A 12,924-nucleotide genomic window follows, 5' to 3' on the forward strand; every position below is an offset into this window, starting at 1 on the left:
CTCTCTCCTGTTTCTCCACTCGCTCCCTCTTTGTCTGGCTGCAGAGCCCTCTCTCTTACATTGTGTGTCTAGTTGTGTGTCTACCATTCAGAGGGAGTGGGCTGCTGCCTCGTGGTTGGGTCATGGGATCCTTTGGCAAGGGACAGGGGGAAACAGGAGGCTTGAAGGGCAAAACCAAACTGGGTCCGGTAAATAAACACTGGGCTCCTTTTCCTGAGGCCACCTCCTTAGTTCTCTATCTGCTCCCAGAGCCCAGGACAGCGCTCAAGGAGGGATTGAATGAATCAGCAGCCCCAGGAGGTGGGCACCGAGGTTGGTGGGCCTGCAGAGACTGGACTGAGGAGGCAGGATTTGGTGGCCAGTTCCTGCCAAGAGCCGTGTTTCTATTTTATCTCTCTCTGGGCTGCATTAGCCCTCGGAGCAGGCTCCAGCTGAGAGGACAGCTACCAGTTAATTTCTTGGGGGGCAAGTATGGTTTTGAGGGCAAGAAATTTGAAAGTCGTCTAGGTCTTCTGAGAAGCTTCCTCCAAATAATGTAATTTATAATATTTTTAAATTGTAAATAAAACACACACAGAGGTGGTGCCTAAGTCTTCTTGAAAGATATTTGTGGTCAACCCCACTCTTTTAAGTCAATAATCACACTTCTCTGTGGTCTCCCATCTTCCTTTACTCTCTCTTCTGTCCCTCATCGCCACCCTCAAAGTCCAAAATTGTCAGTGCAATAGGACCAACAGCAGATTTTTTTCCTTAGGTGAATGGGGATTTGCTCTCAGAGGGGATAGGGAATCTGGGCTTCCCCAGGCCCCATGGTTATCAACTGCTATGGCTCAATCTGCTCTGTTGGCAGGATGGTGGCAGGGAAGGCTGAGCCCGCCATGCCAGGAAGGCTCTATGTCCACCCGGATTCTCCTGCCACTGGGGCCCACTGGATGCGGCAGCTGGTCTCCTTCCAGAAGCTGAAGTTGACAAACAACCACCTGGACCCCTTTGGCCATGTAAGAAAGGGACTGCCTGGCCTCAGGGCAAGTCCTGGGGCAGCATTCCTGGCGGTTGGGTGGGGTAAGGATACGGAGAATCCACTCCCGGGATCCAGCTCCAGGCTTTGGCACTTGCCAGGTCCCTTTGTGGAAGGAGCACAGGGTCTGAGTCCCTCGGCTGTGCTTCAGTTCCCTAGCACTTACTGGCTGGGGAACTTTGGGCAAATTTCTTAGCTTTTTGAAGACTTAGTTTCCTTTTCTAGAAAATGGAGGTGACCATAGGTACCTTTCATAATTTGGGAATTAAATGAGAGAATACTGACGAAGCACTTGGCACACAGGAGGCTCCACATAGACAGCAACTATGACATCAGTGACGGTGATGATGGGTCACATCTCTCAGTTTTGGTTTCCCCAAATTTGGCTTTGCCGGAGTATAAGACAAGTAAACTTTCTTAAGACAGACTCATGATGAGTTCCGAAGCCTCTTTTTGGCATGTCCACCTGCCTGGCCTGGCAGCCGCCTACCCTCTGGAAGGAGAAGTCTTGCTCTGGCTCCTGTGTCAGCTTCTTCCTGGCCTTGCCTGGGACCTGGCTCTCACAAGAGAGATTCTGAAGCTCCGGGGATGTTGCTACTGACGCCCCATCCAGGCTGCTGAAGCTTATTCTTTCCCCATCTGGCCCTGGCAGGCCTACAAAACACTTTTTATGTGGAAATCTTTAGCTCAAGTGTGTGGGGCTAACTGAAGTCTAGGGACCTGGTGTTATCTGCCAAGGCACAGGACCTGCCCCTCTAGGCTGGCTACCCTGGAAGCGCGGGGTAGGGGTGGGGTGTGTGGGTGCAGTAGAGGCTCCTAGATGCAGTTCCGGGGCTGCACACATAGCACTCAGGGTGTGGACGGTGGTGGGGGAAGGAACGGTGGGGAATGTACAGGTATGTGCCTCTTCTATGCCTCAGTTTTATTTCTGGGGATCTGCATGCAAATATGAATTCTGTGAATCATAGTTCCTCATGGAAAATATCAACAATGCTTCATTTCTGATTGACTGGTATATAACTAGCAAGCAGGTCTTAGTTCTAATTTTCTCAGAGTCTGTTCAGGTCTCTTCTGAGACATTGGTGATCTGTAAACAAGCAGTAACTGGGAGAATGCTAATTAACATAACTCCTGACTTATCTGTTTTGCAAGCAGCACAGGTTTTCCCATGTAGGGCCGGCAGATGCTGTGCAGGTGTACACAGTGGCATGTACTTGTGCAGCCCCAACCTGTCATGGGGGCAGAGACAAGCCACCAAATCAACGGGGAGGGTCAACCAAGCCCCCACCTCCCAGAGCACAGGGCCTTTTAACTGAGGGAAGAGGACCCTCCCAAGTCTTCTTGGGCACTATCCTGGCCAAGACTTTTGTTCTCCTCGGCTTTCTCCGCTTGGCCAGGCTATGGCACCAACCTCAGAAGGTTAGTGAGGGCTTCTGTGGTGTGAAGCGGGAAACCTAGCTGACAGGCACATCTCTGCCCACAACTGCACACACACACAGAGCCCATGGAACAGACCCCTGCGGTGAGCACAGTGGCCAGAAGTACCCAGGAATCAAAGCTCTGGTGAGAATGTTGGATGCATAGCTTGCCATCATGGTTCCCAGCTGCAGGGTTGCCTCAGAGGATTCTTGCATCTCCCTGACCCTCTGCAAAAGGTGTCAGGGGAAGGAGTCAAGTGGCTGAAAAGATAGATTTTTTAGGAGTGAGAGAGGAACCTAGCACTGGTAGCCCAAGAGAACAGTTGGTTCTCCCACCCTATCTTGCCTTTTTGGTAGCTGTACTGGGGTCCATACAGGGTTTGTCTGGGCCAGTGGGGCTGTTTGATGGGCTCATGATTGGGGGTGCCCCTGGCTACACTTGCCATGCCTGCCTGGGGTTCACCTCTCCTTGGCAATAGGGATAGTACTCATAATAACTCCCCTTTCTCTTGGGATGCAAAGCAGAGCATCTTCCTTCTCTCCATCCTCACACTTACCCAGCACGTGCAGTTTATTGGTTATAAACTGTGAGGCGGCAGGGCCTCAGGGAGACGAGTCGATTGTCCCAGGAGCTGGGGGACATGTGTGTTTGGTCCTATGCCTTCAAATTTCAGTTCCAGCACTCTTGGTTTCTCTACCTGTCTGTAGCCAGGGCCTGAGCTGTCATATCTTCAGCTATTTGGAGCATCAGTAGAGAGGGAGTAGCCTTTGACCATGCAGGAGAGGGGTGTGGAGGGTGAGCTAACTTTGAAGACATATCAAGGCAAAGTGGCCCATGTGGACCTTGGCTCTCTGCTCCTTGGCCTGTGCCCACAGGAGTGGTGAGCTCTTCATGTCACCCTTCTTGGCTCCTCAGGGCAGGATCCTGAGAAAGTGCCATCTCATACTGTGATCTTGCCCCAAACATCTCTTCCTTCTGCATAACTCACCTTCACATTTTCAATTTTCTCCAAGAGCTTCCAAACCTCAAATAACTTTCTCCAGCTAAATGGACTTTGGACTTTTCCCTTGGGTCTCGCAGTATCTCGGGGACTTTAGCAGCTGCCTCCCATTTGCAGCCTGCTCCTAGGAGAAGGGTCTAGGGTTCAGGTGAGCGCTTGGGCCCAGCAGCTTGTCCCACATGGCAGGCAGGGGCCCTGGAACAGGGACCCCTCAGACCACATGGCCACATGTCTCAAAAAAGACAGGGCTGGTTTCTGACTAGAAAACTCTATGGATGTTTTTGCTGTGAGTCCAAGGAAGATCTCTGTTCTTGAGGGGTAGCAGGTTGACGGTGTGACCCCTGGGTTCTGGGAGTAAGTGCAAGGCCAACGGACAAGCAGGCAGCAGGGGCAGGAAGGGTCAGGGGTTAGCACAGGAGTAAGCAGTCTCCTTCCAGCCCCGATTCTCTCTACCCCTATGATTCTGCTGGCTGCGGAGGCTGTGGGAGGCTGTGGGCCCATCGTCCCCTCCTGCTTTCCACCCTCCACCTGCACCCAGCAGCCATGTGGTGGAATGAGGAAATGCTTCAGGAAGCTCTGGAGGTCCTCACTGGGGTGGGCCTGCGCTCTGCAGCAGGCTGCGGAGATGGCTGGCACGTAGGTCACACTTTACTTGTGTTGCAGGATTGCTGAGGATAAGGGTCCGTTTATGATTTCTGATGTAGTGAGTCAGAAGGCTGAGTCCCGTCGCCTGTGCACCCCCCACCCCACCCCCGCCCCAAGCCTCTTCACCTGGTTAGTTGCCCCTGAGCCTTGCGACCCATGCTCAAATGCCACTTCTTCAGGATGACATTTCAGGGGCCCCATCACAGGCTGTCAGAGCTTCATACACCTTTCTGTTCTAGTATTTACCACAGTTACAACTTTTTACGTATTTGTCAAATTTGTTTTGAATAGGAAATACATTCACCTGGTTTAAAAATAAACCAATGAATAAATAAAAATGTCTACAATGAGATGTCGCCCTCCATGGGTTCCCTGTCCACCTAGTTTCTTCCAGTCTCAGCCACAGGAAACCAATGTTACTAATTCTTTTCAGCATATACAAGCTGAATACAGAATCTCAAATCCCTTCTTTTAGACACAAAGGTAGCATACTATAAACACTTTTTGCACTTTGCTTTGTCAACCCAGTATGCCATGGCAATCATTCCATTGATATAGAATGGCCACATTCCTTTTTACACAGCTGCATGGACTTTCATGGCATGATCGTTCCATAAATTATGTAATCAGTCCTTATTTAAGGCATTAGATGTTTTCCTAGATTTTGCTCCTTTGATTAGGCTTGTGCATGTGTCATTTTATACCTATGCCAAGTAGATCTGCACAGCGAATTGCCTGTTCAGAGGGCATTTGGATTTGTCATTTGCAATTCTGCCCTCCACTGAAATTACACTGATGTGTATTCCCACTATTGCTGTAGCCTCACTGACACGGTGGGAGAGAAAGTCTGATGAGTAACATGTAGATATCAATTTTAGTTTTGATTTGTATTTCCTTGATTATGAGTGAGGTTTAAGCATCTTTTCTATATATATTTTCTCTCTCTGTGAACTGCTGTCCTTATTCTTTGCCCATTTTTCTCTCAGATTTTTGATCACTTATCAATTCTAGGAGCTTTTATAAATTAGGAAGGTTTAGGTCCGATCTATGATGAGTCGCTCACATTTTCCTATTTTGTCACTTGTCTTTGGATTTTGCCTGGAGTGGTGTTCCTACACAGAAAGTTTTGATTGAATGTATTGTTCTTTTCTTTACAGATTCTGCATTTCGAGTAATTGAAAGCCTTTATCCACTCCTTACTTACAAGGGAATTTTCTTCTGTTTTCTTTTTAGTATTTCATGAATTTATTTTTACATTTAAACCATTGATTCTTTTGGAATTTATTCTGGCGTTTGATATGAGGTGTGAAGCCAGCTTTTTTGGTTTTTACTAGAGAGCTATCCAGTTGTCCCAACACCAATAATTGACTAGTCCTCTTTCCTCCCTGGTTTAGGGTGCCTTATTTCTGTGTACTAAATCCCCAATTGATTTTGCGTCTGTTTGTGTGCCAGTGCCTTAACTGTTGAGACTTTATAATAGGTTTTAGTGCCTGGCAGGGCTGATCTCCCCCATTGCTCTTCTTTTTTCAGTTTTCTTGGCTAGACTTGTCTATTTTTTCATATAAACTTCAGAATAGGCTTGCAGCATTGAGAAATAAACTTATTTTTATATTTTTATTTTAATGAAATTTATTGAGGCAACACTGGTTGATAGCATTATGTAAGTTTCAGGTGTACAACCTTATAACGCGACATCTGTATACTGCATTGCGTGCTCACTGCCCAAAGTCTAGTTTCCTTCTGTCACCATATATTTGAACTCCCCCTTACCCGCTTCTATCTCTGCCATACCCTTTCCCTGTATTTTTATTAGAATTACTGTAAATGTTAAATTTGCTTAAGGAGATTGATAGGCATGCCTTTCTCTTTGTTGACATCTGCTTTTTGCTCTTCAAAAGTATATCCAAGTTTTCTTCTTAAGGCCCTACACGTTTCTCGTTCAGTATTTCATCTTGCTTATTACTATTATAAATGCAGTCTTTCTTCCACTACATTTTTCTACCACTTAATTTTGCTCCATTTTGGATTACTGTGTGATTCCTCCACTAGATAGGAAGCCGTGAGGTTTTAAATCAGCATGATGTCCTAGTACCTGACGCTGTCTGGCAAACAGTAGGTGCTGGCAAGCAGTAAGGGAAGGGGCGTGCCTGCTGAAAGGGGGGGTGTTTAGACAGAGAAGGCGTTTCTTCCACCAGGGTCTGGTGTTCCCCTAAAGCTTATGCTGTTAACTAGCCAATGGGGACCCAGAGCTATCGATCTCCCTTTTTCTTCTTTCTCTCTCCTGTTTGCTGAGCCCTGACAATGTGCCAAGTCCTTGCTGGGGGCTTTGGGAGAAACAGATGACCCACACAAAACTCCAGATCAGGCCCAGTCCTCGCCAGCCAGGTACAGGTATGAGCTCAGGCTTGGAAATTAGCACCAATTCTGGTTCTGCCTTCCCATTGGCTGTCTGAGGTCCGGCAAATGTCTTCACCTCTCTGAGCCTCAGCCCCTTGTCTGTTAAATGGAGCTAATAATAATGCCTACTTTACAGGGATATTGTAAAGATTAGTTATGTGATGTTTGTAGAATACGCAACACAGGGCCGGCACGCAGGGTGTGCTCAGAAAACACTGGCTATTATTGCTGTGACTGCAAGAGAAGGCAAGAGAGTTTCCAGGCCCCTGGGTTGCTGCCCTGGAAGTGATTCAGCCTCAGAGCTGACCCTTGAACAACAGGGTTTGAATTGCATGGGTCAGTTGAAAAAACTCCGTGTATAAGTGCATCTTCACAGTTCAAACTGTGTTGTTCAAGGGTCAACCACAGTCATTGAACTTGTTGAGAGCAGCGTGTACTCTCTCAAAGGCCATCTGGAACCTTCTCAGGATTCTGCCTCCAACCAGCTGTGTGTCCTTGGGCAAGTCACATTCCCACTACAGGCCTTCTGTTCCTCATCTGTAAAATTAGGAGGTTAGACTAGAATGATGTCTGAGGTCTGCCTCTCTACGCCCTAATGTTCTGTGTTCCTAACGTGGATAAATCTGGGCCTCACTGGCCAAGTACGCTGTGGTGATCTCTTGAGGAGATGGATGTTTGGCGCTATCGCAATTGTTAAAAGAGAACAGGCTTCTGAATCGTAGCCAGAATGTAATGAATCCCATTTCTGTAAAACAATGATGATGACGAGACCAGTCATGTAGTGGGGTTTGTTGACGTGGCCGGCCCATTTGGCCCAATATTCTCTGCAACAAATATAAATGTGAGACTCTGGCAAAGTCGTTTAATGTGACGCCTGAGGAACTTCCGAGTAAAACCAGGTGTGTGAGTCACTGAGTTGGTTTCATATTCTCCCGGGCCGATGGGACTGCGGCTCCAATTTATATTTGCGTTGGTCGAATGGATGGGACTTTCTTCCAGATGAAGGCCTCACTTTACAGACCCGGACCCCAATGACTGGAGAGACAGAGCTTGCTCAAGACTTGCAGCTGATGAGCAGAGATCTGTCGAAGCTTCTGGGCCCTTCTTCACTTCTCTGTGGCTGGGACCGAACCCCCCTAGTGGCTCCTACCTGCCTCTGCAGGTTTAGCCATTTCTCTCTTCCCAGGTTTCCCTCTCTGGTTCCCCTCCCTAGAAGGTGTGTTTGACAATTAAGGACTTTGTCTGATGGGATGAGTTTGACCCTTATCCCAAGGGGCAAGAGGGAACCATCAAAGGTGGCGTTATGACTATAAGACATTTACTGAGCCCTAAATGCTGGCAGGAGCGGTGGTGGGGACGTGGGAGGCAAGGGGAGGAAATACTGAGGGCCCTGCTCTGTAGGGTCATGCAATGTACAGTCTTCCTGGATGAACCATAAGGTTCTAAGCAGGGGAGTGACCTGGTGGGATGTGAAGCAGGTAAAATGGAGAGGAAGATGGAGACAGGGAGGAGGCTGTCCCCAAGCCCAGCGAGAGATCGTGGGGTCTGAACCAGTGCTGTGCAGCGAGGATGGAAAGGTTTTCGTTTTACGGATAAAGTCACAGGACTTGATCACTGATGGGACCCGGAGGTGGGTGATAGTGAGGAGAAGGGGAGCTGAGATGCCCACGGCTCTAGCTGGACTATTACAGCCCATGACTGCCCAGGTGGCAGAGGAACAGGGCGGGTGCTGCCATTGGTCCTAGAGCATCCTGAAGGAGAGCGTAGCCTCACTGTGCAGAGGCCTGTGGAGCCTGCTTCAGGCTCTGTCGCCCATTGTTGCGCCCTCCACCCTAGGAGAGCCTGAGGGACGAGGGGCGAGTCTTGTATGCCGGGGAGCGAATCTTGTATGCTGGGGAGCTGGAGCACGTGCCTGCTCAAGGAAAGATTGTCTATGCGCATGTTTAGTCACTATTTTTGACCTGAAAAAATGCCTCAGAGGTTATCTTGTCTCTAGTGAGCAAAAAGAAGCAGGAGAAGAGGGGACAGAGTGTTTGTGGTCACAGCGCAGGTCTTTCTACTCCTGTAACCCCACCTTGTACTTACTAGATCTTGTTTTGGGGTACAGGAGCCTGGAGGTACAAAAGGAATGAAACATATGGCCCTTTTTCTTGAGGGGCTTATGGTTTAACTGAAGGGGCAAGAAGAACTAGGAAGTCATTAGGAAGCAGCACCATAGCCAAGCAGGCAATGCACAGGAAGTTCAGAAATGGGAGATCAGAGCAGGCCCTAGTACTCTGGGAAGGCTGCCTGGAAGAGTTGGGCCTCGAGATGATAGGCCTGGAAGGTGAGAGAGAATGGCAAGGAAGGTAAAAACAGCAGAGGGAACTGCATGTGCAAAGGAACAGAGGTAGGAATCTGGGGATCCTAGAAGCCTCTAGGCCACCTCCCAGGTATTCAGTTGCTGGGTCTTCTGAGAACTTAGGTCTTTGTTGGCTCCTGAAGCTTGGGGGAACAGTGCAGGGTGACAGAGGAACCTAAAAGGACTGGGAGGTGTTTCCCAAGACCCAGCTCCTTTCCCCAGGGGGCCCTTCCATGCCTCCTGGAAAGCTTATCCATTGAGCACCTCACTCATCCCCACCCCCGGGCAGGATTTGTGTCTGTTGGTCTCACTCCGAGTTTTCCGTCTGGCAGGCACCCAGTTGGGTCCCCAGTTGCAGGACCTGGTTTGTGGTTTGGGAACTCTGTATTTGCCCCAGGAGGGCCCAGAGGTTTGTCACTGAGAGCTGAGGGTTAGTGGCCGGTGCAGAAGGCAGAAAAGCTAGTTCTTGCTGAACGGAGCTACCCGGCCAAATCAAGGAGCCAGAGTCCACGGCCAGCTTCTGGTCCACCCACTTCCACAGCTGAACCTGTGCTCTGGGCTGTCCCCATCCCCAGGTATGATGACAGCAGAGCTCTCCCAGACAAAGGCTCCCGCCCAAGCTTGCCACACAAGAGCCTGGCTTCAGCCCCTCTCTCGGCACTCCAGTCACTCAAGGGTTAAATATTTCACTGAGCTTCAGCGTCGGGCCTGGTCCCTGGGAACCTGGAAAGGTGGGAGCCAGCAGGGCCAGCCTCAGAAAGGGGCTCTCCCAGGTGTGAGAAAGGAGCTCAGAGGGGCCTGGGACCTGAGGGCCAGTGTAGCCCAGCCAAGGCAGGAGCCAAAGGGTTAACAAAAGCAGCAGTGCTGATAAAATGCCCCAAATTCCTGGTCCTGCCTCCAGTGGGGAGAGAGTCTGGCAAATGTCAACGATAAAAAATACATTTTAATGGCACATGATGCAGCCGCTACCGAGTGAAGCAGGTTTGGGGCAGCAACTACTGTGCGTTACTCCCAGGCTCCAGGCCACGCCTCCGGGCTCTTTCATAAGCTTCGTCTGTCAGGGTGCCCCACCTTCCCAGCCCCAGGCATCCTCAAGGGCCCGTGGGTGCCCGGGCCTCTGGCCTCCTCTGGTGCTATTTTAGGAACTTTGTTGTCTCCTACCTTGGTACCTTGAACTCCAGCCCTTGGTGGAGCTTCCCTCCAGGCTGTGAGCTGCCTCAAGCAATTCTCAGGGCAGGGTGCATTGGGGGCCTCCCAGCGTACCCTCAGCAGGCCCCTGTGAACATTGAGAAAGGGATAAATAAATGAGTGACTGGATGACAAAGGTCAGAGGGCAACATTTTCCTCGGCTTCCCTCCCTCCCTCATTCCACAAACTCCTGGGCTATGAAGCAACATTTTGTTGCTGGCAAATGTGAGAGGAGGGGGCTGAGCGCCCACACCAGGCATTTCTAGGGAAGACAGGTTGCAGGTAAGCTGTGGGAAGGGGGTGAACAGGGGGAGGAGAGGCAGGAGAGGAGAGGGAGCAGCAAGGAGAAGAGTCAGCCTGGAGAGGGAACATAATATATAACATTCTAACATAATATATAACACCTGAGGCAGGTGTTATATATTATGATCCCATTTTACAAACATGAAAACTGAGGCTCGGAGATGTCTGGTGACTTGCCTAAGGTCAGCAACGAGTCAGTGGCACCCTGGACCTTTCCCTACAGCTCAAAATTCCACCTGCCACACTGCGCTGAGTTCCCTGGGGGCTTTAACCTGTGAAGTTCTCCACCACCACAGTGAAACATTCTGTCGCATCAGGGGAGTCTTGGGACCAGGTGTTAGTGCTGGAGCGGAGAGGCTAAGCAGGGACCATGGGGGCGGAGTTTGAGGCCAAAGGGCTGGGTTCTTCACATGGGACCTTCGGAACCTTTCTGCTCAGTCCCTGTAGTCAGGCCCTGGAGCCTGGGCTTTCAGAAGCTGACAGCTAGCCCAGAGCCAGCTGAACGAGGCCGAGGACCAGAGGGTGGGGACCGGGAGCCCAGAATGAGACCCCTCTCTTCCAGATCATCCTCAACTCCATGCACAAGTACCAGCCACGACTACACATCGTGAAGGCTGATGAGAACAATGCTTTTGGCTCCAAAAACACAGCCTTCTGCACCCATGTGTTCCCCGAGACTTCCTTCATCTCTGTGACCTCCTATCAGAATCACAAGGTACAGCTACAGTCCCCACGGCCCCCACCACGGACACTACGTGGCATTTCTGCCAACACTTCAGAGCGTCAGGCAGGCAGCGAGGCAGGCCCAGTGCAGGGACCTCAGAAGTCTGCGATGTCCCTCAGAGCAGTGAGACGTCTCATAATGAGCAGAAAGGAGACCAGACTCCTAATCTCTGGCGCAAAGTCATCATGGTCTCTATTTGGGGGGCTGGACAGAGTTGGCAACTGTAAAACCTGGAGGCGTGGAACTTGACCTGTGGCTTGAGAGTCAGGCTCCCTTGTCTACAGTCTTTCTCCCCCTCGTGGAATTCAAAGGTTGAGATCTGGGCCTGCAGAGAGCGGGGGAGGGAATGGGGAGGGAAGCCCTGTGGTACTGTCAGCTGCATGGGAGCAGGGAGACTGAGCTGTCCAGAGGCCCTTCAGAAGCCCGGTCAGAGGGGCTTGGGATGTCCCGGCCGCCTCCCACCCAATTAGTCACCCTCCCCAGCCCAACCAAACCGCCTCCGGATCCCTGCATAGGCCAATCTCCCTGGTCTCTGTCTTTGCCCATGCTACCCTTTTCAGTGTGCTTTTCACACCGTGCACATTGTGACTGATGAGGTGGGCAGGGGTCACTGGGGAAGGGCCGTAGGCCATGGCAGATTTTAAACAGAGGGTGACAGAGTCAGATTCACGTTTAGAACCTAATGTGGCAGTTGCACTAGACAAGGGTGACACAGACAGGAAGCTGTTATAGGCACCCAGGGGGAAGCACAGTTAAGACCAGAAGACAAAATTGGAGGGTCTGCAGCAAGTAGAAGAGATAAGAGCCAGCAACAAGCCAGACGTGAATGGTGAGGCCAAGGAGGACCCAGCGAGACTCCTGGCCGCGTGCGGCTGGAGTGTGCAACTTCCCCAGGCCTTGCCCCTGAGTTCTGAATATGCCCGGGGTGGGGAGGGGGCCAGTGGCCAGCCTGGTCCTCTACCCTAGTGATGCTACTGTGTATCCTCTCCTGACAGATCACACAGCTGAAAATTGAGAACAACCCTTTTGCCAAGGGATTCCGGGGCAGTGACGACAGTGACCTGCGTGTGGCCCGGCTGCAGAGGTGGGGCTACCGCTGCCAGGGGTGGGGTAGCAGACTGGGTTTAGGCACGCAGACTTGGTAACCCTCAAAATATCTTCACTCTTTTCCCGTCTCCCTCTGACTGTCCTCCCCACTGCTCCAGCAAAGAATATCCCGTGATCTCCAAAAGCATCATGAGGCAGAGGCTCGTCTCCACCCAGCTCTCAGCCAAGCCTGATGTCAGCCCCCTGCATGGTGCCCACCAAGCCCTCCAGCACTACCAGTATGAGAACGGGGCTCACGTGCAGTTTGCTGCGGCCGAGCCACAGGACCTTCCCCTCAACACCTTCCCAGCCCAGAGGGACTCAAGCCTCTTCTATCACTGCCTGAAAAGACGAGGTAGCTCTCTCCTGGTCTAGAAGCCCTAGAGAGTCAGAGGAGTGAAGCTCTCCTCACAAACACTCCCCACTACACATGTGAGCATGCAAGGGTGCACACCTTTGCACACACGTGCACACACACATCTGGTTACTTGTGTGGCCTGGGAGAGCAAACTGGAAGGGTTAGGGACCGCTGCCAGACTCAGCTCAAGGATGTTGGTTCTTGCTTTAATGCAGCCTTTAATGCAGCTTGTGGCCTTGGTGTCCCCAGACACTGGTACCCCTCCGCAGCTCCAGGTGTTGCTTTGCAGCCACTGCTTTGAGCACCTCCATGGGGTAGGCAGACAACAGAAAATCAGCTGAGCTCTGCCGGTAAGTGTGGAAGGAGGCTGAGGTGTCAGAGTCCAGAGGTTTTGGATTGGGCTGTCATTTATCAAAGCAACCTCCATCCTAAAACGGGAATGACC

The 12,924-nt window shown here is 50.9% G+C and overlaps 1 protein-coding gene across 1 annotated transcript in view; it reads left to right on the forward strand.

The window, feature by feature from the left end:
- Positions 1–12,924, forward strand: part of TBX4 (T-box 4) — a 26,868-nt gene that overhangs the window by 9,776 nt on the left and 4,168 nt on the right. Inside the window, exons 3-6 of the mRNA XM_011375110.1 lie at positions 851–998; positions 10,874–11,026; positions 12,031–12,119; positions 12,241–12,476. Of these exons, the coding sequence (XP_011373412.1) occupies positions 851–998; positions 10,874–11,026; positions 12,031–12,119; positions 12,241–12,476 (626 nt within the window). The remainder of the gene's footprint in view (positions 1–850; positions 999–10,873; positions 11,027–12,030; positions 12,120–12,240; positions 12,477–12,924) is intronic.

Source organism: Pteropus vampyrus, unplaced genomic scaffold, assembly GCF_000151845.1.
Source record: "Pteropus vampyrus isolate Shadow unplaced genomic scaffold, Pvam_2.0 Scaffold261, whole genome shotgun sequence".
In the NCBI taxonomy this organism is placed as follows: Eukaryota; Metazoa; Chordata; class Mammalia; order Chiroptera; family Pteropodidae; genus Pteropus; species Pteropus vampyrus.